We start from the raw sequence: 27,866 nt of genomic DNA on the forward strand, positions 1-27,866 counted from the left end.
ATTAATATTATTAATATATGTACAAATAATAAGACTATTTAGCCTCAAACTGCTCACATAGACAATTCAATACATCTGTTAGATATGTTTGTTCAAATCTATCTCTGTCATGCGAATTGTAATACCTAACGTCCATTCTTATCAAAATACGTTTGTTTAAGTTGACAGGTGAGTTTGGAAAGCGCAAATCCGTCAGCTCGAGAGTTAACGACGCCAAACTGTTTTTTGAAATACATAGCATTGAGTTTAAAGAAACTGAGTCGTCATCGATGGAAAAGTGTGTTCTTATGTCATTTACTGATCTTGTTCGTGAAATTGCCAATACAGGACAAGGTAATTTTATATTAGAACAGTATCTATATGAATATATTGAGAATATTTATAAACTGCCTTATTTTATCTTGGTCGCATGTTTACCGCCAATATATATTATTTTTAAATGCTTACTCTTTATGTGTTCGTTTCCAGGACCGTTTTACGTGGAATTTTTGCGTGGTGCTCTTAACTGCAAAATTAAGCAATTCTTCGATTTCGGATTATACAAACGAACACTTTCGGAAATATCCGGTTGTAATGTAACCTTGACAACCAGTTCACCACCTGAACGAGAACTTCATATTTATCGGAAGAAGAAGTTTAGTGTTCACGGTGGTCTATCAAACCATTATAAAATAGTACCTCTGCTTAAAAACGAGGATTGCAGTAAAACTGATATTTAATAATGCAGTAAAACTGATATTTAATAAATGGTACGATGTACACAAATTAAAGCTACCTGCATCTTTTGCGTATATAACTTATACTTTATTTGACGTTTCTTTTGGTATCAGGGAAGAGCAGAACAGCCAACATAATGTAACTACGTTTGAACATATGTACTTAGTTTTATTGTGTTTTAGGTTTCCTTAAATGGATGTCTATAATGGTCTTTTAATATATAACATGTTTACATGTATTTTAACAACCATATTGAATTATATAATAACGTCAGGGAAATAATTGAAACAGATATAGAAAGTAGAAAATTGATTTATGTTTGCCATTTAGTAATTTGACTTTTAGTGTTACTTTTGAACAATGTTTTTAAATTATAGCAATACCTGTGATGATCAGCCATGTTTTATTAAAATTTGAATGAAAGGTTATAGGATTTATATTTAATTTAAATCTTCCATTCACTACTGTAGTGTGTATCAGTTAAATTGATGAGCTAAGTCCATTTTTCTTTTCTTTTAACACCACTATTTCAAGAAATTGTGAATGACTTTTACGAGTTGTGGAAACATAAGAAATCTATTCCATCGATCGATTACTACGCAAGGTAAAAAGAGGATGTTGCTTTAATGAACTTCGAGAATTATTTTCAACAATTCATTGATTTAAATTGGTTTGCAAATAACGAACAGTTTTACTTAAAGCGTACTGTAGGATAAAGCCAATCCAGCAAGCCCCGCCGCGTTTACCTTTCGTCAACTAGTTCGCTATAATCGAGTACACAAAGACTTTAACCTTAAATATGTATTTTGTATCACTGTGTGTTGTAGATAAAAAGGCGGATTCACTATTGATTTGCCGATTTTGTTTTTTTGTTTTGTTTGATTTTAGTGATGTTATTCCAATTATTAATGATATTATGGACTGTTGCTGAGCTACAATAGACTATATATTATTGTAAGCTGACACATGGTGGTGTGTTACTGCCATACTCAAATGAATCGTTTATTTGAAATGTTTTTTCTGAAATAATTATAAGGTATGTCATGATTAAAAGACATTTTAAATGACTTTTGTTGTATGATTTAACCTGTGATGGGTTCCTTTTTTGTTACACTTTTCGCATTTTTTATGTTTCCCGTGTTTAAGATTTAATAAAAAATACATCCACATATTGTCGTCAACCTTAAACTCATTCATTTCAGAAAAGATAGACCATCAAATTATGTTCAAGAAGGTTCGTATAAAAATAAAAGGGCGTGTTAACTTTAAGTGTAAACGATCCTATAGTTTTCTTATGAAAATGCATTAAGTGGTAGGTTAATATTGTTAATAAGAACTAAGCATATTTTTCCATAATTTATATCTTTGATTATGTACACATTGAATAGTTTTCAGTCAAATTTGATACTCAAAATATCAACCGACTGGTATCTAAAATCACAATTGCTTCGGTATTGTAAGTTTGACACATTTACATATTAATTCAAAAGAAATCTCGTTCAAAATCTAAAATGTATTAACTTGTCACTTTAATTTTTGACGATGCTGCTTCAGCAGCTCGTCTAAGTTATCATACCATGAAACAATTCTTCACAATGGCGACCTTTGTAAAAGACCGAGCCAGTCCGATTGAGATTTTTCTACCGTACCCGGGAAATGTCACGCTTAATAAGTTGTTGTCGGCTATTTTTTTTAATTAATTGTATATTCGCATTTATTTCAATTTTCTGTAAAATGGCCTCTATATTATCGGAACACATACTCAAAAAGCATGTTGATGCATATTTTTTTAAAGAGAAGTTTGTTTAATTCCAATCGACATACCTCGCTGATTATCATTGATAAAGGTAAAGGAAGCTCAGCTATAAATAGGACAGCATATTCTGGGAAAAAGATTTAATAATAGTTTAAAAACGTTAATATTAAATCAGTTATATTTAATCCATTATATGTTTATAGATCAATGAAACAACTGTGCATTTTCTGTATTGTATTTTACATTTGTCGTGATTCTCTGAACAAATTGCGAATGAAAACGTGTGTAATTAACGTTAAACGCGATAATGAGTGTAAAGAAAACGAATTATTTCGACACTGTCATTTAACGTTGAAGCGCGTATGGTATATAAACAGCATAATAGCCGTGCGATATCTATGAAACTCGCTCTTAAAGTGATATTATGGGCATTTTTCATTGTTGAATTGAGCTGAAAAGAGTTAACAGGTCAAAAGAGTAAGTTAAAATGTGGTTTCTGATCAATTATCTGCAACTCATCTTGCAACCAGTTGTTTATAAAAATATATTGTATATTATATATTTTACGTGACCCACACAGTCCTGTAAGCCGAAATTATCCGTAAAACAAAATGGTGTCTGTGTGTCGTAAAAACGAATCTGCACTAAAACTAAATTTAGGTTCACATTGTACATGCGTGATCAGTTGTCAAACGAAAAAACGGTTGATATTCAAATGCATTATTGTTCTCTTTCCGGGATTTTGTTTTAGTATGTTCATGCTGCATTAACAAATATAAGCGTAGATGAAGTGAAAACACCAAAAATAAACAACAATTGCGATAGACACCTATAAACTGTTAGATGTCCATAATATCACTTAAAGCGTGCTCTCTCATTTTGCATATTTAATAAACTTTTCAAACAGAAATTACAGAGCCACATCAGCGCACACACTATGTTTGATTCGCTTGTTGGATATTGTTTTCTGTTTTAAACACATATTAGGTCAAATCGCGGAGATTAGTTAACCTTACAATGTGTTCATGGGCGAACTCACGTATTCAAGTCGTATTCGACTATGTGCTCAAACCTACTTTCGGGAATCATCATGAAATTATTGCCGTACTTAACGAACAAACATGCCTAAGCTTATTGAATTAGAGAAAAAACCATAATCAAAAGAGAAAAATTATATGTTCATGCACATGGGCATGTGAAATCACTTCCATACATATACCATTATTAACGTACGAAAGGAAACAACGAAATATAAAGTTTGATATGATATACACGTGAAATTAAATTAAAGAGCATGGTGTAATTAAAGCGCATGTCAAGTTTTGAATATATCTGCTACGTAACTTAATGTTATAACCCACAAACGTTGTACTGTAACAGAACGTTTTTTTAAGATAAGTGGTACAGAACACGTCGAATATCTTTTTAAAGATATTTCTTGTTAATTTCTTCGAGAATGTAATCCGCCTCCCAGTTTCGCTGAATGGTACTACTTCCCCGTACCCCCCAATTTTTTTTTCGTACCCAAAATGTTTCGTACCCATTTTTTTTTCGTACCCAATTTCGTTTTCGTACTCAATTTTTTTTCGTACCCAATTTTTTTCGTACCCAATTTTTTTTCGTACCCAATTTCTTTTTTTGTAACCAAATTTGTTTCGTACCCATTTTTTTGGCATAAATTTTGTACCCAAAATTTTCGTACCCATTTTTTTACGTATCCAAAATTGTCGTACCCACGTACACATTTGTGGTGATGTAGATAAACTTAAATTGATGCTTTTATATCCATCCTCTTCAAAAGCATCGTCACACCAGTATTGTCAGTACTTTGATTTTATAACAAAGTCTCAGTGGTAACATTGTCTCTTATAGGAACACAAATACACGTAAAGTAAGCGTGCATAAAAGGAAATAAGTAACTAGCTGCTTCACTCATGTTACAGGAAGCTTGTCGTCAATTTATACTTTTCTTATATTCAACCAGTTATCAAACACGACATTAACGACACACCTAGAGCGAATAAAAAATATTTACTTATACATTATGTTGTCTTGCTTGCAATACGTATTGTTCACTAAATTTCCCGCATTGGTCCATTAATTTCGTATTGTGCAAACCACGATGGCTTTTTAGTAACTGAGTCGCTATGAACTCATGATGAATTAAGTCTCAATGATAATTGAACTTCTGTAACTATATCGTAAAACACTTATTATTTGATTGACACCGTGTGAACTGCTAGAGTAATAAGTAATGCATCAACAACAAAGTACGGATCAATAGCGCTGTCTTTATGACTTTATAATTTGTGAGTAAAAAGTACTACTCGCAGATTTATTTTTTATCAATTATCTTATTGCATATTTTTAATGTGTATATGGTGTCAAAACAGCGAACACACATATCGACCTGTGCGTGAAGACACGCTCTTTATAAATTTGAATGAGTTGTGTTTATTTGACATTAACGATATACAAAGCTATAACCTAATTTTGAAAAATGATTAGCGTCTAAGATAATGCAATAGCGAACAACTTCAGTGCCTTCTACGCTTTGATTAATATATAGGTTCAGTTGTAGGTATCTTTGAATATAAACTGCAATCACGAGAGCATACAGACTAGCATAATTAAGATGTATTCGCATATTTCTTTTCGGAGAGCAATATTTATGAAGGAAAAAGTAATTTTACAGCTATAATGATGTATTCGGAATGTCAGATATTCATCCTTTTTTAACAAAGTTTTTAAATGTATAGAGGATATTTGTTGGATTCGATGGAATATCGATTTTAATTCACGAGTGATCATTTTAAATAATATTTTCCCGACAGGCGCAGCCACGAGTGAAAAAATATATTTGTTATTATCACCTGTGAATTAAAAACGACATTCCATCGAATCCAAAAAATTTCCTTTTCATTTTATGCTTTTTTTATCTCCGCCGAAAATTTTTCGGAGGAGATAGAGTAATAGTCTCCGTCCGTCCGTTCGTCTGTGCGTCCGTTTGTCCGTCCGTCAGAAACATTGTCCAGGAGCATAACTCTTAAACTACTGAAGGGATTTACTTGAAACTTTAAATATAAACAGATGGCAACTAGGAGAAGTGCAGTGACCAAGAAACATAACTCTATCTACCTTAGTTTTTCAATTACCTCCCATTTTCTATAATTTCGAACTAATATTTTGTCCGGAGTATACCTCTAAATCCTATTAAGAGATTTACTTGAAACTTGAAATGTAAACAGATGGCAAGTAGGAGAAGTGCAGTGACTATCAACCATAACTCTATCTACCTTAGTTTTTGAATTATATCCCTTTATTCAATTTCAAAGTAATTTTTTTTCGGAGCATAATTTTAAATCTACTGAAGGGATTTACTTGAATCTTTTAATATAAACAGATGAAAAATAGGTGAAGTGCAGTGACTAAAAACCATAACTCTATCTACCTTAGTTTTTGAATAATCTCCCTTTATTTAATTTCATAATACATTTTTGTCCGGAGCAGAACTCTAAATCAACAGAAGGGATTTACTTGAAACTATAAATATTAACAGATGGAAAGTAGGAGAAGTGCAGTGACTACGAATAATAACTCTATCTACCTTAGTTTTTGAATTATCCCCCTTTTTTCATTTCATAGTTAATTTTTGTCCGAAGCATAACTCTAAATCTACTGAAGGGATTTACTTGAAACTTGAAATATAAACAGATGGCAAGAAGGAGAAGTGCAGTTACTAAGAACCATAACTCTATCAACCTTAGGTTTTGAGTTATCTCCCTTAATTGAAGGTCAAAGTAAATTTTTGTCCGGAGCATAATTCCAAATCTACTCAAGGAATTTACTTGAAACTAGAAATATAAACATATGGCAACTAGGAGAAGTGCAGTGAACACGAACCATAACTCTATCGGCCGTAGTTTTTTTAATTACCTCCCTTTTTCCATGTACATATATTTTATTCTCTAGAGCATAACTCCAACACTATATAACTAATTGATCCATCATATATAAATAGATGACACAGGTACCATGTTTTACAAATATTATTCTAGTCTCTTAAACAAATGTTCTCATACAAGAAAACACATTTCGGCGGGGATTTGGCACTACTGTGACATGCTCTTGTTTCACTTTGTATTTACATACAAGAGTTTAACTAGATCCTTTCGCTGGAATTATGACGTCATTTCTTCGAAATAAATGACGTTATTTCATAGTAAAACTGTGAAAATTATCGATACTTTTCACTGTCATTTTTAACTGTTTGAAACAGTGAATAATCAGTTTTAATTCACTGATAGTTCTCTATAAACCACCGGATAGCAATACAAAAAAAGATCTTAACGACCTGTTTATGGGCACTTGTAATGTCGATAAGCAATTAACTATTGATGCTTACCGGTAATCAGAGACATATAAAAGTCCATAAAAAGCTGAGCTACTATCCATTCACTAAACTTAAGATTCAACACCTGCAGTGAATATTAGACATCAATTCAAATGGACAAAAACTCGAAGCGCGTGCCAAACAAAACGACTTGATTACATTTTATGTTTCAATCTCCATGCAGAGTTATCGTTCCATGCTCTCACATTCAATCTCTGCAATCACAAGAAAATCCTACCAGATTTGGTTGGATTCATGTTTTGTTAAAGTATTATATTTTTAAAAGTAGTATCATTTTCTTTTATATTTTGAAACTAGCGTATAAGTTTAGGTTCGTAATAAAACATAAATACCTAAATTAAAAAGACTAAACATAATAACGGTAAAATTATTGTATGCTACCATCACGTGATTGGTTTCGAAGGCAGAGATATGATCTAGCTACGCTGCTGCCAGTCAAATCTCTACGCGGAGGCTGAACATATTTGTAATGGCTTAAGGGTCAAACGCTAAGTCCGTGATTTAAGCAGATTTCGATGTAGAATGTGTACATCTTCAAAAAAGAAATTGAAAAACTGACCTTTGTTATCAACCGTTTATAGATTTGTGTAGTTGTATTTAATAATGTAGAGAAACAACTAAATGAAATACATAAGTTATTTAAATTGAGCCATATATATAGTTGTTAATTTTTTATAGTGCGTCTCACATGATTGTGAATAACATCAACTGAAAAAATATCTTGATTCATCAAGATTCGCTTTTCCGATCGGAAAACCGGTTGTGAATGAGTTAAATAAAGTTAGAAATAAAAGGGTCGATCCACCGAAACAATATCTATAAAGGTTTCGTGTAATTCGATATATAATGTAATATTTGGTGGCGAACATACAATTATGAACCAGTGTTTTTACCCAAGTTTGGAAGCCGAAGATGACCCGATGTCCCATCACAATTTTTCTATCCAATTGACTGCATATAATTCCCATCTGAAAGTTTTAGGATTGAGTCTGTTTTGCTTTATCCATCCAAGTTATGTTTATTCCAAATGTAAACGTCATCTAACTATCAAGCTTTTATAAGAAATTTCCGCATGTAAATCAAGACGACGCGATATATCCAAAACCAACATGCACAGGCCCCTTTCCTGAAATAGTGACAACAACACTGTGGTAAATACGCAATGGGCTAAATTTAAATTAAACCCTTTATTGTTTTACTGTGTGTTTTTTTTCATGTGTGATTTTAAAAATCGCCATGGGGTTTAAAAATCAAATAAGACATGACCTAAACTTACATACTTGTGTTGCGTATATTATTTGTAATAGGTATGAAAACAGTGCTTTACAGTATTTAGATAGACACGCTTACACCAATATATCAATTCAATATATCTACAATTAAACGATTTATCTTAACTTAAGTAATCAAGCAAACCAACTTTGTTCCGTTGAAACTATTTTTGTCCACGGATCCGCGGGAAATTATTTGATTCGCTGATCCGGTTCTATTTCGAGAATCCGTATGACTATTATTTACACCCAGGCCGTCCCTCTGTCCGTTTTTTCATCAGTCCGAATCTGGACCCTGCAATAATTATAAAATTACTATTGCTATGTTTTTTCCGAATTATTTCAGTTTTCGCGTCAGACAAAAATTGTGCTATGTGTGCGTTTTACATTTTTATTTCTATCAAATAAAGAAACATATAAGACTCTGTCTTTTAGTCAATCACATTCAAACATTATATATAAGATGTTATATGGACTTTTGCGGAAATAAATAAATATTCAATTAAATATAAATATAAATAAATAAATTAATGAATATATATACATGTATAAAAAATTACATATAATCCCAAGTTGATATTTTAAAGTGGCAAAAATAACATGCGTACCCGTTTGTGTGATCATTGGTCTCGAGATATTTGAGATAAAGTTTATGCTCAATAAACGATGTAAAAATTAAAACAGCCTTTTAGGACTTTTGTCTGTTGTCCATAAAGTAGAGTAGATGCTAATGTTCTTCATTTCCTGCTAAGTAACTAGTCTTACTTGTCACTCGATATTGTCTGGATACGAAATTCGTGTGACACACCGTTCTGATCTTGGCATTGACTTATTCAAACAATATCGTTTTTGGCGCAGTTGCTGAACCTTTATTCTTTCTTACTGTACTATCGTTCTAAGTGTATACCGGCTTACTTAAAAATAATAGGGAAGCATCGTTCTGTTTTGCGAAAATGTGCCGAGGTTTAAGCATCACATTATTATATTTTTAGAAACAAAAAGCAATCAAATATCAAACTAGTAAACCCATTTTAAATGCATTGTTATGAGTGTGCATTCTATTAAAGGAAAAGTACGCATAAATAAAATCCCGTGTATTTGAGATCGTGAAAACGAACTGCCATAAAACATAAAAGGTGAATGTTCGGAGTAATATAGTAAGCTTGTATGCACATATAGTATCATAAATATGAATAATCTCCTTTAAATGTACATATATGTGACGGATGTTTACTTCATTGCCATATTTTCTTTTTTATTCATGATTAAGTATCGGATTATCTTCACTTGATGAAGAACCCTACCTCTGTGTGATGCTTTTCCATTATTGTATTGGACTCAGAAAACTGACAGACGATTACTTTCAAACTCACATTAGGCAGTATTGCTTGTCATCTGGCCCAAGTTTCTCTCAAAATATGCACATCAACACTTAAATCCATTTGCATTTTAAACGATTTATTTTAAAATCAAGAATTGATTCCCGTTTTATTACATTTCTTTTACCTCAGTAGTCGGATGTCAATATCCGCGAATTAAACTGGAATTATCCATTACGCAGAAACTTGTGTGTTATTTGTATATTAGGTTTATCATTCAGTTGTAACACTTAGGTAATATAGTAATTTAAATATTCAGTACATTATTGCATGATTCCCTCATATCGAGCGTTTTCCGCTATTGATCATTAGGAATAAGGCTCTCGTGATGGCGTCACACGCATGCGCTCCTTGTATTTTGTTTCACAAACATAACTGCACTTGCAAATAAATACAAACACAAACCTAAAGAAGGAAACAACAAGTTGCATTTCAACATCTTAATTCAACAAAAATAATCCAAATGTATCCATATTACATACACTGTATTGGTCCTTTTCTTAAAATTTTCACATAAATTGCAAAGTGAAGCAAACAACTTCGTAAGTGTAAACACTGTTGTTTTATTAAGAAAACATTCACCTTCTCCCGATTCTCAGAAATGTTGCAAGAAAACTTCTAACTAAAGAATTGTCCGCGCACATCGCGGCAGGTGACATATAAATGTGGGAATACCCCGTCCAGATTTGACGCTTATTTTGTAAAATCTTTTAATAGTAACATTTATGTCGAACTTTATTTGAAGAAATTGCGATTGTTTGTGTGTATGCAATACTTTTGCACTTATGTGATTATGTTGTTCAAAAGAAGAATGATTGATATAACGTAAACTTGTTAAAATGTAAAAAGAAGTTATAACAAAGTTAAATTACTGTTTAAGTGTATACATATACACTATTTTCAGTTAATCAAATTGTAAAGTTAAGTTGGCCTAATCTTATTGCAATCGAGAACTCTCCCTTTCCAGTGTGACGTCTCGATACGATACCACGCGCGAAGTTATTGCGGGTGTGTATGGAACTATCGGCTTAACGTGGTTGAACATGCTGTACAAAAAACAATTGTGACCTTGATTTAAAGGAAATTAAATAAATCGTTGAATGTAAATCGTTTATTGTTGAATTGTTTTCAGCATACAGTCAGAAATTATGTAACTCGCTTCCTGAACCACTCAATACGCAGTAACCGAAGGAAATTATTATTTGATATTGTCAGTGTTCGATTCGCCGCCTTTTTTTGCTATGGCCGACCTTGGGTCGGAAGGGTTGGCCTTTTTTTCTTACACGGACTCACTGATCCAGTCTTTAGGTAGGCGATTTTCAGAATATAATATTCCTGCGTTCATGTTATATCAACTCCATCCGGACCTCATAAACCAATCAGACTATAATGATAGAGTCCACACCATCATCGAATTTTATTAATCGATAATTTTTCACAAGACGTAATGTCATGGTTCGACATGAGCTAGAAGGATTCCATCGAAAAGAATTATTCAGATTTTGTTGACTTGGTCAAACAAAACTGATTTATTTGTAGCTGTGCGTGAGGCGATGATCATATTACTGACCCTGACCGCCACCACTTGTACGGCGGGACGACCATTTAGAACGCTGAGACGTGTCACCACATGGCTAAGATCCACAATGTCCGACGACAGGCTCTCAAGATTATGCATGTTGAGCATTAACAAAGATCGGATCGAACACCGAAAAGAATCCAGTTGAATTATTAGATGCAATAACAATTACATGCCTCAAGCGTCTATACCTGGCAAGGATCCACCATATCTGACGACACACTCTCAGGATAATGTAGGATAAGCGTTCACATGGATCGGATCAACACCGAAAAGAATCTAGTTGAATTGTTAGCTGCAAAAACAATATAATCCCGCACCTACTGCTGCGAAGATTGATTCAGGATTGTATGCAACACAAAATCGATGTCGATTGTTCTAAATTTGACTGGAAACTGATTTTACAAGCCACATAATCCAGTATTTAAAGGAATTCAATAAGTCATGATGACATATTCATTTCGTAAAGTACTAAAAAAACAACATTCCTAATGTTTTCTACAAACTGCATCATGACGTAGGTACCTTCATGGAATTCCACGGAAGAAATTCTCCGCTATAGGCATCTGAAGTAGACGAAAAACATTTTCGAGGACATAACTAGTACACAGGTCCCGTCATAAAACGGGGCCTTCCGATTCCTATCACGACTGACCTATCAAATTTTGTTATTGTGTGTTAAACATAATGAATGTCTTCAGGTGAAGAGTGATGACTGATGAGAATTCTATATGAGAAAAGTCACTATCATCAAAGGAGAGAAAAAAATAGGAAAGGTATAATCAACTCCAAAACAGTCAATGTATCAAATCCAAATCCTGACTCATTACTTTCCAGATATACTTCTTTATGAACCATTATTCTGGCCTTATTCTCAAAATCGTCTACGACTCCCGTGGCAGAATACCCTCTCTTGACCCCCCACCCCTTAAGTATAATTTCTTCGGACGCCGAAGATAATTGTTTAAGACGATCTTATCAACAAACACGTATACCTCATATATTTTATTAGATTATTTACTTGTATTTGCACGATACAGTGGAGGTTAAAAAGTTCTACCAAAACATTGAAATCGCCCTACTGATAATTTCGAATGATCTCAATGTCATTCTGTTTAAAATATCATAATACGTGGAAAGGCTATAACTTGTGTTCCAACTCGTTCATATAAAGTGCATATCTTCATAAATACTGGTACTTTAACACTATTTTGTCTTATGCCTATTACTCTGTACAGTTTACAACCGTTAAAAGAAACATTTATTATGTTTTGGTTAAAATCAATTAGCAATTTTATGTGTTGCACATTTTTTGTTATTGCAATAACATTATGTTCGTTATCTAACTTTAAATCCGAGAGGCCGGGTTTTAAAAATGATTTTAAATGATTTTGTCATATTTAGTTCGGACCAAATTTCCTACGAACTTCCTACAACTTACAATTTACCTTCATGTAGTTTTATTAAGATTTGCTACGACTAATGTTATTGTTATTTGCTATTCGATAATCCAAAGATAGTAGGCATTATATAACTTGACAGAAATGTACAATGGTAAATATGAAAATAACATAATTTGTGCACTAAATGCTTAAAACGGCAGAACATGTCACACTGCTTTCAAAATGTATGCGTCTTGTGAAAAACACACACACACAAACGCATAACACCAGAAACCTAGCTTCACTTGCAACTTTTCTGCATGATTGACGCAGGACGCGGTGTTATAAAGTAGTAACTGATAGTGATTATATGAGACATATTATTCTATACAAAACAGTTCATGACTTCGACTGTTGATTTTAACCATTCTGCAACGTTGGGAATAAGCATCAACATCTTCCATAATCAGCAGGGTCTCATTTCCCTCGTGGACAGCGATGTCTTTGAAAAGATAACACTATATTTCCTTTTAAGTCATTGTTTGATTGCTAATAATATTCGGGTTGGTTTATAAGAACTTTTATAAGTTTCAGTCAAAGAAGAGCATATATTCTCCCATTATTAATCGATAATTTTACCTATATAATTAATTGCATGCAACAAAGGTCCTGCAAAAACATCACAAACTTTAGTGAAATATCTTCTACATTTCCATAAAGCCTGTCTGTCAGAGTCTGCTTAGGAGATTGTGGATACTTTTTGAATGAGTCTTCCTGCGCGTATCTCCATATTATATAAGTTACTTATAGCTGTAACATTTATTGTCGGAAAAACGTTACAAACTATCCATGGACCGTAAATGTTTTCGATCGTTGTTAGGAAGATAATAAATATGTAGAAATTTTAATTTGGATAAACACAATAAATTATTTATGAGATCACATAAGAAGTGCTCCTTGGAGCATCTTTTTTTAGAATATCACTTGATTAAACAATATAAAACAAGCTGTTGTTGAGTTCCACGCATTTACACCACTAATATTACACACAACTGTTTCATTTTATGTTATATTTTCTTTTAAAATATTTCATCAAATATTCGCCTGGTTGAATAGTAAACAGCACTCACTGGCTGCACTTTTCCATAAAGATGTACTTATATCCAAAATGACAATGTTTAAATTGTGTCATAATTACAAACAAATATTGCTTCATCAGACAACTTCAATACCTGGCTCCGTGTTCACAAAACATTTTTTGCAATCGAAAATCGATTTTGCTTGTCGTTGAAAATGGATTTCCATTGTAGTTGATAGGCAAAAATGAAAATCGATGTTAGTTAAAATCGATTTTCGATTGCAAAATCGTTTTGTGAACACGGGGCAAGAACTGCAGTTGAGTTTAAAGTCCCCGTTCGCGGAATAGATCGTTGTTTTGCATATAAATCGTATAGCGAGAAATAAACTTTACATAAATTCATTGAAATATTTTTTTTTATCGAGGTTGACATCGGAAACCTGGTCAAAATCGGGTTTGAATCGATAAAAAAATATATAAACGATCATAAATACATGCCAAAGGCAAAAATCATTGCAGCGTCGCGAGTTATGCAAATTATATCTATATTTAGCTTTCGCTAAACGTTATTAGCATATGGAAGATAAATACATAGATTGAGCAAAAACGTAGCGTTGCAACTCAGTTTCCGTCTGTTACAGATGTATTTGCATTTATTCTTACGATTATGCCCATTAATAGCTCCGCCAACGGGGACTTTAAATAAGACGATAAGTCGTGCTCAGTACGCGTATACAGACGCTTGTTTTCTACTGCTTATATCTCTGTGGCTCAACCTTGGGTTGAAAACCTTCGATATACGTCTTTACAGGTGCATTCTGTTTTTCTATCATTAGGTTTAATAAATAACTTGAAAGCTGAAACAAAACGTAAAATTGGATATTAATTACAGTACATCAGTGAAGGCTATATAAAGAAGTTTACACTGTCTGGTAAATATTAGCAAGGGTTATTTGATTTCTGATAACAATCATTAACAAGTGTACCGTACATGGGAATCGACAGTTAACAATTTATACATGTGCACATTTTAAAATGTCCTTAAAGGAAGTAAAATATTATGAAACACTGTGTTGAGGAATTGAATGCCTTCTTTATTTAAAAAATGGTAATCTTTTTCAATGGTTTAACTTTTGTTTCATACCTCATTATGTCCTACTTTGTAATCTTTACCAAATGCAAACATGAGATTAAATTGTTCTATCTACACCGCTCTTAAATGAGGATTTTTATTCATGTAATTTAAGTCGTTGTATGTGACAATCTCAGTTATGTTTATCATTCAAAACTGCCCGGATGTATAGCTGGCAGCGGTGAATATAAACGATTTGTTTACAAAGAAAATGATCCGACGTAGGATCATCTCAAGCAGTCGAGTAAGCAAAAACTGTTATATTGTATTTAATGTTTGTATATTAGTTATCCCCACGCTTTTTAAAAAGCGTGGGGATATTGTGGTTATGTCCGTCCGTCCTTCCGATCTGGCCACTATCTCCTCCTACACTATAAGCACTAGAACCTTGAAACTTACACACATGGTAGCTATGTGCATATGTGCGACCCTGCACTATTTAGAATTTTGATCTGACCCCTGGGTCAAAAGATATGGGGGTTGGGGTTGAGCCGGGTCAGAGATTTTCACTCATTTGTTAATGTTATTTTACATTAACTTCTTTTTTTCTACACCGATTTACTTCAAATTGATACTGAACATCTCTTATGACAATACGGTCAATCTCAACTACGCATGGCCTCATTACAAACCCTGGGGCGCCCTCTGGGTCAAAAGTTATGGGGGTTGGGGTGGGGACGGGTCAGAGATTTTCACTCATTTTTTATGTTATTTTACATTAACTTCTTCATTTCTACACCGATTTACTTCAGAATGATACTGAACATCTGTTATTACAATATGGCCAATCTTAACTATGCATGGCCCCATTACCAACCCTGGGGCGCCTCGCCAACATAGACCACGCCCACCCAAAATTTTGTTTTAACATGACTTTTTCATTTATTCACCATTGACTTCAAATGAATACTAAACATCTCATGGTCAAGACCCCGAGCTATTTCAGCATAATTAAAATCCAAGCTAGATTGGCGGTCAAGACCCGAGCTAATTCAGAATTAAAATCCAAGCCAGTTTGGTGGTCAAGATTCCAATCTATTTCAGCATTATTGAAACGCAAGCCATTTTGGATGTCAAGACCCCGAGCTTTGTTGGCATAATTAAAATCCAAGCCAGATTGGCGGTCTTTTTGTGGTCAAGACGCCAAGCTATTTCAGGCTTATTAAAATACAAGCCAGTTTGGTGGTCAAGATCCTGAGCTATTTTAGCGTAATTAAATCCAAGACAGATTGGCGGTCAAGACCCCGAGCTTTTTCAGCATAATTAAAATCCAAGCCAGTTCAGTGGTCAAGATCCCGAGCTATTTCGGCACATATGAAAATCAAAGCCAGATTGCCGGTCAAAACCCCGAGCTATTTCAGCATAATTAACATACACGCCAGATTGGCAGTCAATACCCCAATCTATTTCAGCATAATTAAAATCCAAGCTAGTTTGGTGTACGAGATTCCAAGCTATTTTAGCATTATTTAAACCCAATCCATTTTGGATGTCAAAACCGAGCTGTTCCGGCATAATTAAAATCCAAACCAGTTCGGTGCTCAAGACCCCGAGCTATTTCAGCATAATAAAACACCAAGCCAGTTTGGTGGTCAAGCTATTTCAGCATAATGTAAATCCAAGCCAGTTTGGTGGTCAAGATCCCAAGCTATTTGAGTATTATTAGAATGCAAGACATTTTGGCGGTCAAGACCCCGGGCTATTTCAGCATTTTCAAAATACATGCCAGTTTGGTGATCAAGATCCCAAGCTATTTCATCATCATCAAAATCCAAGCCAGTATGGTGGTCAAGGTTCCGAGCTTTTTCAGCATAATTAAAATCTAAGCCAGTTTTGTGGTCAACAACCTAAGTGATTTAGCCTTATTAAAATACAAGCCAGTTTGGTGGTCAAGATCATGAGCTATTTCAGCCTAATTAAAATGTAAGCCAGTTTGGTGGTCAAGATCCCGAGCTATTTCAGCATAATTAAAATGCGAGCCTCGTTACCCACCCCAGGGCCCTGCCCACATAGGCCACACCCACCAAAATTGCCTTTTCGTCCGTCCGTCCTGACCACTATCTCCTCCTTCACTATTATCACTAGAACCTTGAAATTTAAACACATGGTAGCTGGCGGCGTTGGGATACGCGTCTGCCTCTGCCGCGCCATTTGTAGTTTAACTTTGGGCTGCGTTGGATGAAATAAGCATTTTCTTGCTCAATAAAGGAGAACGATCTATAAAAGCTAGTACCGTATAAATCTATTAACTGAAAACAAATTACCCTAGCTTATCCTGACACGTAATAACCAAGTTTGTATTTATATCTTTACAATTTGATCTGGAAATGTAATTGTCTTTGCAGGAAAAAAATAAGGGCAATCGTTTCGACCTGGAAATATTGTATCATAATAAGCTATGCATTTATCTTGGTGACTTTTCGTAACTGAGCATGATTACTATGTGTTTTGGAGCAACACTACTTGTATAGAAATATTTAACTATTATAACTGTACAGGAAGCGTAATACAATTTTGAAAATTGCAAAAAAAGAAAGAAGAAATATTGATACTTACCAATAAATTTGGTTATTCATATCATAAAGGGATCTTTTTACGTTTGGTAAATTGACCAAATTGAAAAAAATTGTTTCAGAATCGCAAATTTTCGTTTTAGTTATGATATTTGTGAGGTAACAGTATAACTGAACATTTACCATAGCCCAGTAAAGCCATATTTGTATCTGTTGACGATTTGAAAACCTAAAAATTATAAAGCGTTGCAACGCGAAACGATTGAATAATTTGGAGAGTTCTGCTGTTGTCGTTTAAATTTACGAAACTACGAAGATTGCTTATATTAGGTATAAAACACTTAAACTGTGTATACCCGGCGGAATAGCCGAGAGGGCTAATGCGTTTTTACTTCAGACTAAGTCCAGGACTCCGGGGGTCACTGGTTCGAGCCCTGGTACTTTTTCATCCTTTTTTAATTTTATTCTTGATTTTTTACTGGAGCTTTTAAGATCCAATGTTTACATTTATAAATATAAAGCATGTAAAGACAAACTTCAAAATATGCCAAAATCTGTGAAGAGGCCACTTTAAAGAATATGGTTTATCAATCGACAACATACGAGCTAAAAGAACGCCCTGACTGTGAATTGTATTGTAAGAAAGAACAACAATGGGACGTCTCATGTCCTGAATATGGGTCATGTCGGTGGTATTGTCGGGAAAAACGCAAAGACTGCAACCCGGGTACACAATATCATTGTGCCAGAGATTTGCGTTCAATGACTTATTTATTGAAACGTGCGCAGCAGAAATATTTTGTTTGGCAGGTGTGTGCAATGAAATCATATTCTTAATATAATGATTGTAGACCATAATAATATGAGGAAAAATACCGATGAATATTGTGAAATAAATTTTTAAGCCGACTCGTTATTTGCACATTCAAAAAATGTTCAAGTTGTGTTTAAAGAGAAAACAACGTTATATATATATATATATATATATATATATATATATATATATATATATATATATATATATATATATATATATATATATATATATATATATATATATATATAAAGTACGTTGAAAGTGAGTTTTAATAGTAATTTTTAATGTGTAAATAAAATCTAGTTTCGTTTCAAGATCGTTGTGCGAGTCGTAACAGTATTTATATTATTTCCAAAATATTCAAGGCACTTCATGCTTATGTGCTCCACATCAAAATGAACACGTTAAAACCTACATATGATTAAAGAAACTGCAATAATGTTCATAATGTTCATGTTGTTGATAATAAAGTAGTTAGTGTCACACGATGGCAGTTTTTAATAATTTCTAAATAAACTTGATCACCAATGTTATTCGTTATTCCTTATGGATGAGTGCAAGCTGATATTTTAATTTGCATGAAGCATTGATCTTTTTATAGTCCTCAAACTGCAACCGCGCCCGTTTATAGAACTGTTACAACTGATGTTGAAGACAATAACACACATTTGTCTACCGGTATATGTACATTTATTTACGTAAACTCAAGTAAAACTAAATGTTGTCGATCTTTGTTGAAAAGATAATACATATGTGTGAATTTTACTTGGATAACCACAATACATTATGTATGGGATCACATAAGAAGTGCTCATTGGCTCATCATTTTCAGAATAGTCTTTGAGAAATAAGATACTTGTTTTGTTTGTTTGAGGAAAACTACATCACTTCATTACACTAAATAAAACAAATTGTCATTGAGTTTCACGTATTTACTTCACCACTAGTAAACACAACTGTTTCATTTCATGTTATTTACCTTTTAAAATATGTGAGCAAATATTTGCCTGATTGTAAACTACAAATAACTGTCAGGTTGCACTTTTCTATGAAGATCTACTTCACTCCAATTAACATTGTATGAATTGTGTAATAATTACAAAAAATGCATCACCCAACAACTGCAATACCTGGCCTGCAGTTGGGTTCAAATGAGTCAATATGTCGGGCTCAATACGCGTAATCAGCTCGACAGTTTTAGACATATTTGTTCTATGACGGTAATACTGCTTAAGATATTTTCCTCGTACGCAATCATATAGCTTACACTAAAAAAGAAAATGGAATTCGTCCTCTTATTTATTACATTTGCTACGTAGTCTTTGTTCCCTTGGCGTTCTATTCCATCTGCCTGTTTCAATATTTAATCTATGTGATGACATTCGTAACTTTGTGAGAGCATTTCTATAGCATTTTACATTTACATGTTTAAGATATGGTTGAAATTCTAAATTACAGAATGTGTTATAGAATATCGCTCTAGATGAATTTTCCAATCTACTATGCCAGTCCTGTACAAAAATGTCCCTAACACGTTGTTTAAATAAAATAATCAGCTGGCTATTATTTCCAACACTCTGTTGCAGCCATATGTGATAGAAACCAAATCTACAAAACGTATCTTTAACAAGTGAAGCCCAGTTTTGCTTACGTGGGTTATAATCAATATCATTTAACATAGTATTGTAAATACATGACACATATTTCTGTCACTACAGCAAGTGATCTTCAACCAATATTTAACAATACAAACAAGCCTCTGGAAATGTAAATCCATTCGGCCAAGATCACCATATATAAAATCGTTGTGAGTGTTACATTTAACACCTAATACAGACTTGCAAAACTTTGTATGCACTCTTTCAATCGGAGTTGCTCGAGCAAACCCCCAAATCTCAGCACTTTAAAACAGTATTGGTTTAAATATCTTTTCAAAAGAGATCTAACATATGTTCAACGGTAATATTAACGTAACTGTACAAATATCTTCTGAGTTTAAATATCGCTTTAAGAGCCTGACCGGACAATGTCTCATGTGATTCCGTGAATAAACCTCCCGATGTAAATATTTTACCGAGATAAGAATACTTATTCACAATTTGTATGTGGTTTCCGTGATAATAAAAGCTAAGATTATTTGGAAGTCTACCACTTTTTCTAAATATAAGTACTTTGGTTTTTATCTCTATTAACAGTTGATTTCTATCTGTTACAATTTGTCGATAAAATATCAAGGTTCTTAACCAGACTCTCCGAAGGAAAAAAAATGGTTATTAGATTGGCGAATGTCGTGGGCATTCGGGCGGGGGGGGGGTGGGCTGGCTGGCGGGCTGGCGGGCTGGCGGGCGGGCGGAACAAGCTTGTCCGGGCCATAACTTTGTCGTTCAATGTGAGATATTTAACTCATTTGGCACATGTGTTCACCATCATTAGACGGTGTGTCGTGCGAAAGTATTACGTCGATATCTTCAGGGTCAAGGTCACACTTTGAGTTCAAAGGTCAAACATGGTCATAAATGAGCTTGTCCGGGCCATAACTATGTCTTTCATTGTGAGATTTTAAAATACATGGCCATAAATGAGCTTGTCCGGGTCATAACTATGTCTTTCATTGTGAGATTTTAAAATCATTTGGCACATTTGTTGACCATCATTGGACGGTGTGTCGCGGGAAAGAATTACATCAATACCTTTTAGGTCAAGGTCGCCACGACTAAAAATAGATTGATTTTGAAATAAGGGGGTAACTTCAAACAATCAGTAACAGTGCACATTTTGAGTTGGTCTCCCTTTATCAGACTTTTTTTCAAATTGAAATCAAGGTCGCCACGAGTAAAAATAAGTTGAATCTTACATAAGGGGGGAAACAATGCACATTTTGAATTGTCTCCCTTTGTCAGCGGTTTTTTCAAATTGGAAACCTGGTTTTGTGACAATTTTGTCCCTTGTTGTGCAGTTCTTCCGCTGAATTTGCGAAAATCACAATGTCATCTGCATACATTAACAGAAAAATCTAAAGAGTACCAAAATCAACACTTTCAGCACTTTTTAAGAAACATTCATCTTCTATGTCATTTAAATACATAGCTAAGATAAAAGGACTTAAACACTCGCCTTGACATACTCCTGAAAAGCTTTCAAACATCTCTCCAATTTCACAATTTAGTTTAACACATGAGCGTACTTGATTAAACATAAATTTGATAACATTAAAACGCTTACTTCTAATACCCAGGTTGCATAATTTGTACCAAATGTTTGGTCGAACCAAATAATCGAACGCTTTAGAAAAATCAACAAAAACACAAAATAACTGTTTGTTTTAATTACTTATATGGGTAATTAAACCATGTAAAACAAAGATAATACCCCTTGTTTCCATATTTGCCCTAAAACCAGCTTGCGCTTCTACATATATCCTTTTTACACCTGTAACGTATGAGAACTTACACGTGTTTTCTCTCCTCTTTTAAGCGTAGGAACCCTGAAACTCTTTTTCTTACAAAATACAATTATCAATGTTTGTAAATGAACTGAAACTTAATCAAAGACAAACATTAAAATAAGACTGCGACGTTCGAATGTTTAATATACAGTCTGTTGACTATAAACTTGTCAAATAAAGTTTCGACCATTTATGCTTAATAATTGAGAATTAAAATCAATAAATATTTAAGTGCTCAAATTTCATCTTTAAAAAGCAAATGAGTGGTATTTTGATAACAATGATTATCTGTCTTGTGTGTGGTATTAACTTAAGAAAGTTCTGCATTTCGAATGTTTTTATGACAACGTTTTGGCAAAATCAAACAACGGATCGTGTGTTATATTGTTTATTGATCTGTATTGAATTTTTCGAAAATACGTTTTTATACGTTACAGAGGTTTATTTGCTATTGACAAAGTTACGTAACAGTTCTTCTTAGTATTCTCAGGAACTTCATTTTTTAGTTATATAAAAGCGTAAAAATACGGTAGAAACCGCTATGGGGCATCCCTTTCTAAAACAAATGATAACGTATTTAAGCAGATAATGGTTTGACGATAAAAAACTGTGACGGATAAAAACGTATTTTAGGCCCGATTTTCGTTGTAAACCGTAAAATGTATTTTAAAAAACGCGAAAATCCGTTACAGTATTGAACATTGTGGAAAACGTGCACGTTTAACAACGTTGTAGGTGTTACCTTTAGAAAACGCCCCGGTTCTGAGGAGAGAAACTTTGTATACGTTTTAATACGCTAAAGAGTTTCGCTGCAAAAATCGACCAGGTGCCTAAAGGATATATAGTTTTCCTCTGTCAGTCTAGTGTTTATAAGTCTTGTAAATAATTTTCCAACAATACTTAGTATTGTTATTCCTTTAAAATTCGTAACATTTGAAACGCTGCCTTTCTTATGGATAGGTACAAATAGCCATCAATCCAACATGAAGGGAATAAATACAGTCTAAAATCTTATTGAACAGTTTCACAATGCTATTAACTAATACATTTTTACCATACACTTAAATTCATTCAAAATACAATCGGGCCCTGCACTTCGCCCCAATTTTAGTTCTGAAATACCTTTCAATACATCTGCATTTGTAAATGGCATGTGCATTACTATGTTTAAAACGGCCAGAAGACGATGCTGCATGGTATTCATGACCTACAGATTAAACATGCGTGTTGTAATGTTCCCTTAGCAATGTAGATTGTACTATAAGTAACAGAAACATCTGCTATCTCTTGACTGTATAAAATGTATCAAAGATCTATTCAAACAGGTCAAACTGGCCATAACTAGTTGAAAGCCCTTTTAAACAATAGAATGAATGAATTAAGTTAGTTTATATGCTTTTATTGTGTAACTGACGATCGCACATACACAAAAATTACCACCAATAAACAATTTGTCATTACCTTTTCGATACATTGCATTTCATTTTTTTAAATGATATACTCGGAAAATAGAAATCATGTATATAATTCAAAATCGATTTACGTGGATGTGTCTATTTAAATAATCAATAATCATTCAAATTCAAACCATTCATTTCGTTATTTTAAATGGGATGTTATGAAATTTTTATAAAGATTTAACTTATACAAAACACTGTATTAGTTTACTCTCATCATGGGATGGCCGATTGGTAATACTTTCAAAGTGGATTATAAAACCCATGACATAAAATATTTAATGCAAATTATATGTTATAATTAAGATTATAATTCGATGTTTTATGTGCATTTCTTTTAAAGGAAACAATGAAAATCATCGCTGTTTTCTTCACGGTGATCTGCGTGTTAGTTTTGGTAAGTTTTAGTCGGCGATCATTATCAAGGAATGTCTGTAAGTTTTGCTTTATTTGAATTATGCATAGCTCATATATTCCTCGTTGTCGTAATACAGCTTACTATACACCTGTATATTTGTTTCTGATTGCCTAATTATGAAAAACTTCTCATGTCTTATACAGGACATTCTTTGTCAATTATCAACATATCAATCCCGATATCGCCCAGACTGCAAATATAAACAATGCATGAAGCCTATTAGAAACCATGAAAACTGTCCTCGATGGGGGTCCTGTCAATGGTACTGTCAAGCAAAGCTTGCTAACTGCACAGTTGGAGCCAGATATCACTGTGCTCGAGACCTGCGTAACCTGACACAGTTTACAAATGCTTGCGCTGTAGAAATATTTTGTTTGTCAGGTAAACTGTGTGGAAAATCTCATTACTTTAAATCCAATTAGCAATATTAACACAGCATTGTTTAAGAAAGTGATTTTAACTTCATTGTATAATGATATTTGTTATATGACGTTGGCAAGATACACATTTAAACAGAAATGCAATTAATGGTTTATTAAATACATTAACATTTACAGATTTAAACACCAAATGATTTACGATCACAAATCTTTTAAATGTGCGACTAAAATTTCGTAACAACAATTTTTCGTAGGCGAAGAACCTCATTTATCTGTTCAAGAATCAACAGGTAAAGCATCAGTGAATTGTCGGCCATGTTACAAGAACAACGTGTACAACAGTCGTCTCAACACTTCATCGGCCACGTTCAGTGAATGTAAAATGTTGAAGAAAAACCTTTGTAGAAAGGAGGACAACAAGATAGACTGTGGAAATCAAAAGTATACGGAACTGACGAAGACTGACGGTTATTGTCGGTGTGATGCAAGGAATGGGTTTGCTGCGCGGTCACCAAAAATGTGTTTTTATGAATATGAAGTCTGCTTCGTGAAGAAATGCCCAGAAGGCATGGAGCTGTTATTAAGTCAGTATATTTTTGCTTTGTAAGAAGTTTTAGAATATGTAAGTGTAATATTACATAATGATAACATACATATAAAGAAAAGCACACGCGAACCAATAGTTTCTGTCAATTGAAACCGTGTAAGAACCTCGATGGTGGGTCAGGCGGACTAGGTATTTGATTTATTACAGACTAACATCGTTATTTGTTCTAAATTTATGTAACGCTTCGCTGGTAGAAGTTCTTAAATAATGTGTTGTAGATTACACATGTGGTATGCTATGCCCTACTGGATATGCGAGACAACCAGCATCAGATATATGTACAATGGTGTCAGAGTAAGTGAAAACGTGTTCAAGGGAAAAAGTGTTCATTCGTTCATACAATTTTGACATACTAGATATCATATGACTACTTTTTTAGATGTTGTGTCAGCAAGGAACTGTTATTTGTTAAAAGCATGTTGAATTGAAAGAAATAAGTTAGGTAATAATTTGATGTTATTATGGATTGTTTGATGCAACGATTTTAGCTAAGGTTTGTTTGTTTATTAGCATATGTTATATTTCAAAATTGATTTATTCATAGTTTAATAATCATAAGCTCTAACAAATGAAACACCGCAAGAAACAGAATGTTAGTCAAAATGATGTGCAAATTTCTTGCCTTTTACAATTAGTTAGGTTTTATTATTATATCAAACAGACACTAGTATTTAAGTGTAAGGCTAAGTTTTCAACGTGTTTTTTTTCAGAACACGACCCTTTACCTCCGACAGACCTGAACTTAATTTTACCGACGTACAAACGACTTCTATAAGTACGTATATATGTGCAGATTTACATACGCCTCTCTTTATAATTCATGGCATATATATATTATTTATAGTAAGATATAATGATATATTTTTAGAGCTACATAATATATTTTATTAAATAATGGTTTCTGCTTCAGCCACATATATATTAAGTACAATACATTAAAGTATAAACAAATATATAAATAAATAAATAAAAATAATTTAATGATTTAATGTAAATCGCTGTTCATTTGAAGTATGTTTGTATTAAATATCATATAAATATATAATTGTATTTTAATATCAGCTCTAACAATACACGTGGCAAACTATTTAGCCTTTATATTAAAGACGCACACATTTGAAACATGAAACGCGTAAACGATGTGAAAATTATTTTGTATTTATCCTCGTTAAATTCTGAATAAACGTATATCCTGTATATGAAGTTCATAACATACATTTAAGTAAATTCAAGAATAGCCGAGTGATAAAAGCATATTTCGGAATCGGAAAAGATTTGAACATCTTTTTTCGGGTAATCTGACTTGGTCTTTGTAATTACCGTTATATTCAAAAGAAATAAAATGACCTGAATTAATTATGGCCTACACCTGTGAGCACGTGCCGTTTACCAATAATACATAAATAATATTGTTACGTTTCAGGAACATTAGATGCACAATCAACAAATGAGGAACTTTATAAGCAGATCATCATACCGATTTGTCTGTCTGTGGTATTTGTGATCACAATAGTTACAATATTATTTAGAAGGCAGTTAAAAGGTGAATATAAACAAATTAATAATTCAATAAATCATTACAATAAATCAATAGATACTACTGCTACTTAAAATAGACTGCTGCGATAATATAATGCAAATACAGTAGACTCTCTGTAAACCGGACGGTCTCGGGACCGGCCTCATCGTCCGGTTTTCAGAGAGTTCCGGTTTACCAAGAGTTGCATATTGCCGAAATATACATGGTATGCATTGTGTACAGGATCACATAAAAATAAAACAAACCATATACATTTACATGTACCATGTGATAACTGTACGCAGGTACTGATGATGTAAATTGCATTCTTAAAAATGTGGTTTTAATCGATTAAAAGCAAAAAATTTCCATACCGACTTGTTTTGATTAATTCCAAAGTGAGCGTGGTGCTTTATACATGCACGTACGTGGCAATTGTCATATAGGCGAGTGACACCACACATAAGATTGTTGTAGATACACGATTTATTATGCAATACATACATGTACCACATTTCATAAAACATACACACAAGCAAAAAACAGCGTCATAATTATTTTTTAAGATATTCAAATTAGTAAACGGCAATGAATGAATTTGCATACAGATGGATGGTTATTTAACAGTCATATTTCTAACAGTTTATCTGACAAACAAACAAACAACCATTTCAGCGTTAAAAACATGGCTATAAGATCTTTTAAAATACCCGAGAAGATCACAAGAAAGTGATCGTCGCAACGGCATGCATTAATTTTTTAATTAAATTGTTTATCATAGGCGATAATAAATAATTAATAAAACGATCGAGTCAATCACTTTTTGGTGTTACCGCACGTCTATTATAGACATTCACAGTTTGTTTTACATTACTTAATCGGACTCCCATAGCGCGGTAACGACTTGACACCTTTATGGTATGTTTAATCCGATTATCGATAATTGCGCGAGCAAAATGTGTGACACCGCACTCGCTGTGCTGACTAGGTATTGTTATTTTCACGCCTCGGGCATCTTGAGAATTTAGACCGTCCGGTATACTCAATGTATTTCACGTTGAAAATGACCAAATTTACGGAGATACCCGTCCGGTTTCCGGTTTTCAGAGAGTCCGGTTTATTCAACATTTTTTTTAACAAAGAAATAGAAGGAGAAAATACGGGACTGGCCCGACCGTCCGGAATCGGGAGAGTTCCGGTATTTAGAGAGTCCGGTATTGGCAGAGTCTACTGTACACAGCTATTGCTGTAACTGAATGTAATAATTATTCCTTACTTACTACATTGACACAGTCATACAGCCGTCAAAATCCGTGTTGCTTTTTGACATTTGATCGCTAAATATAAGCTTCAAAGTTAAGTAGTAATAAGGTTGCCATACCGTCTTGAACAGTTAAATCATCTTGAATGCATGGTTTTATTAAAAGAGAGAACGCGTTTAAAAAGCAAAATCTGCTCACTGACCTTGAAATTACAGTAGGAAATTAACTTTGAAGATAGACACTTTGATTTCTATGAACGTCACACCGACTTGATAAGGTGTTGAAGAATGATGCTGCTTTTGATAAAAGTACATATTTTATGTAAAATATATGTTACATTCACGTATGCAATCACATAATATGAATCATTGTGTTTTGCAACCACTTTTAGGTTATGAATCGCAGATTACAAACGACACAGATGGAAAAGCGACAGCAAACCGTGAGAAAACATCTCCAGCAAATGCAACGGCGTCTCGTGAGTGTCGTTTATTTTTTTCTTCTTCAATTGAGTAGCAAACAGAAGACACATATATATATTTTTTTTCCCTCATAAACACTTCCGACGCAATCAGTTTCGCGTTCGCTCGTTAATGTTCGGATATCGTTGCGGGATATCCACATTGAATATATTTGAATATATTTTCCCACACACATAAAAATGAGAGCTTTGTATCTCGTTTAAAGTGATATTATGGGCATCTAACACTATATGCTATGTTCACAGGTGTCTATCGCAA

At 33.5% G+C, this 27,866-nt stretch overlaps 2 protein-coding genes across 3 annotated transcripts in view; both read left to right on the top strand.

The window, feature by feature from the left end:
• LOC127841892 (uncharacterized) overlaps positions 1 to 1,886 on the top strand; it is a 4,468-nt gene extending 2,582 nt beyond the window's left edge. Inside the window, exons 6-7 of the mRNA XM_052371021.1 lie at positions 162 to 333; positions 469 to 1,886. Coding sequence (XP_052226981.1) covers positions 162 to 333; positions 469 to 719 — 423 coding nt within the window. The 3' untranslated portion in view covers positions 720 to 1,886. The remainder of the gene's footprint in view (positions 1 to 161; positions 334 to 468) is intronic.
• Positions 1 to 27,866, top strand: part of LOC127841889 (uncharacterized) — a 67,015-nt gene that overhangs the window by 30,572 nt on the left and 8,577 nt on the right. The window lies entirely within an intron of this gene.

Source organism: Dreissena polymorpha, chromosome 8 (assembly GCF_020536995.1).
Source record: "Dreissena polymorpha isolate Duluth1 chromosome 8, UMN_Dpol_1.0, whole genome shotgun sequence".
Lineage (NCBI taxonomy): Eukaryota > Metazoa > Mollusca > Bivalvia > Myida > Dreissenidae > Dreissena > Dreissena polymorpha.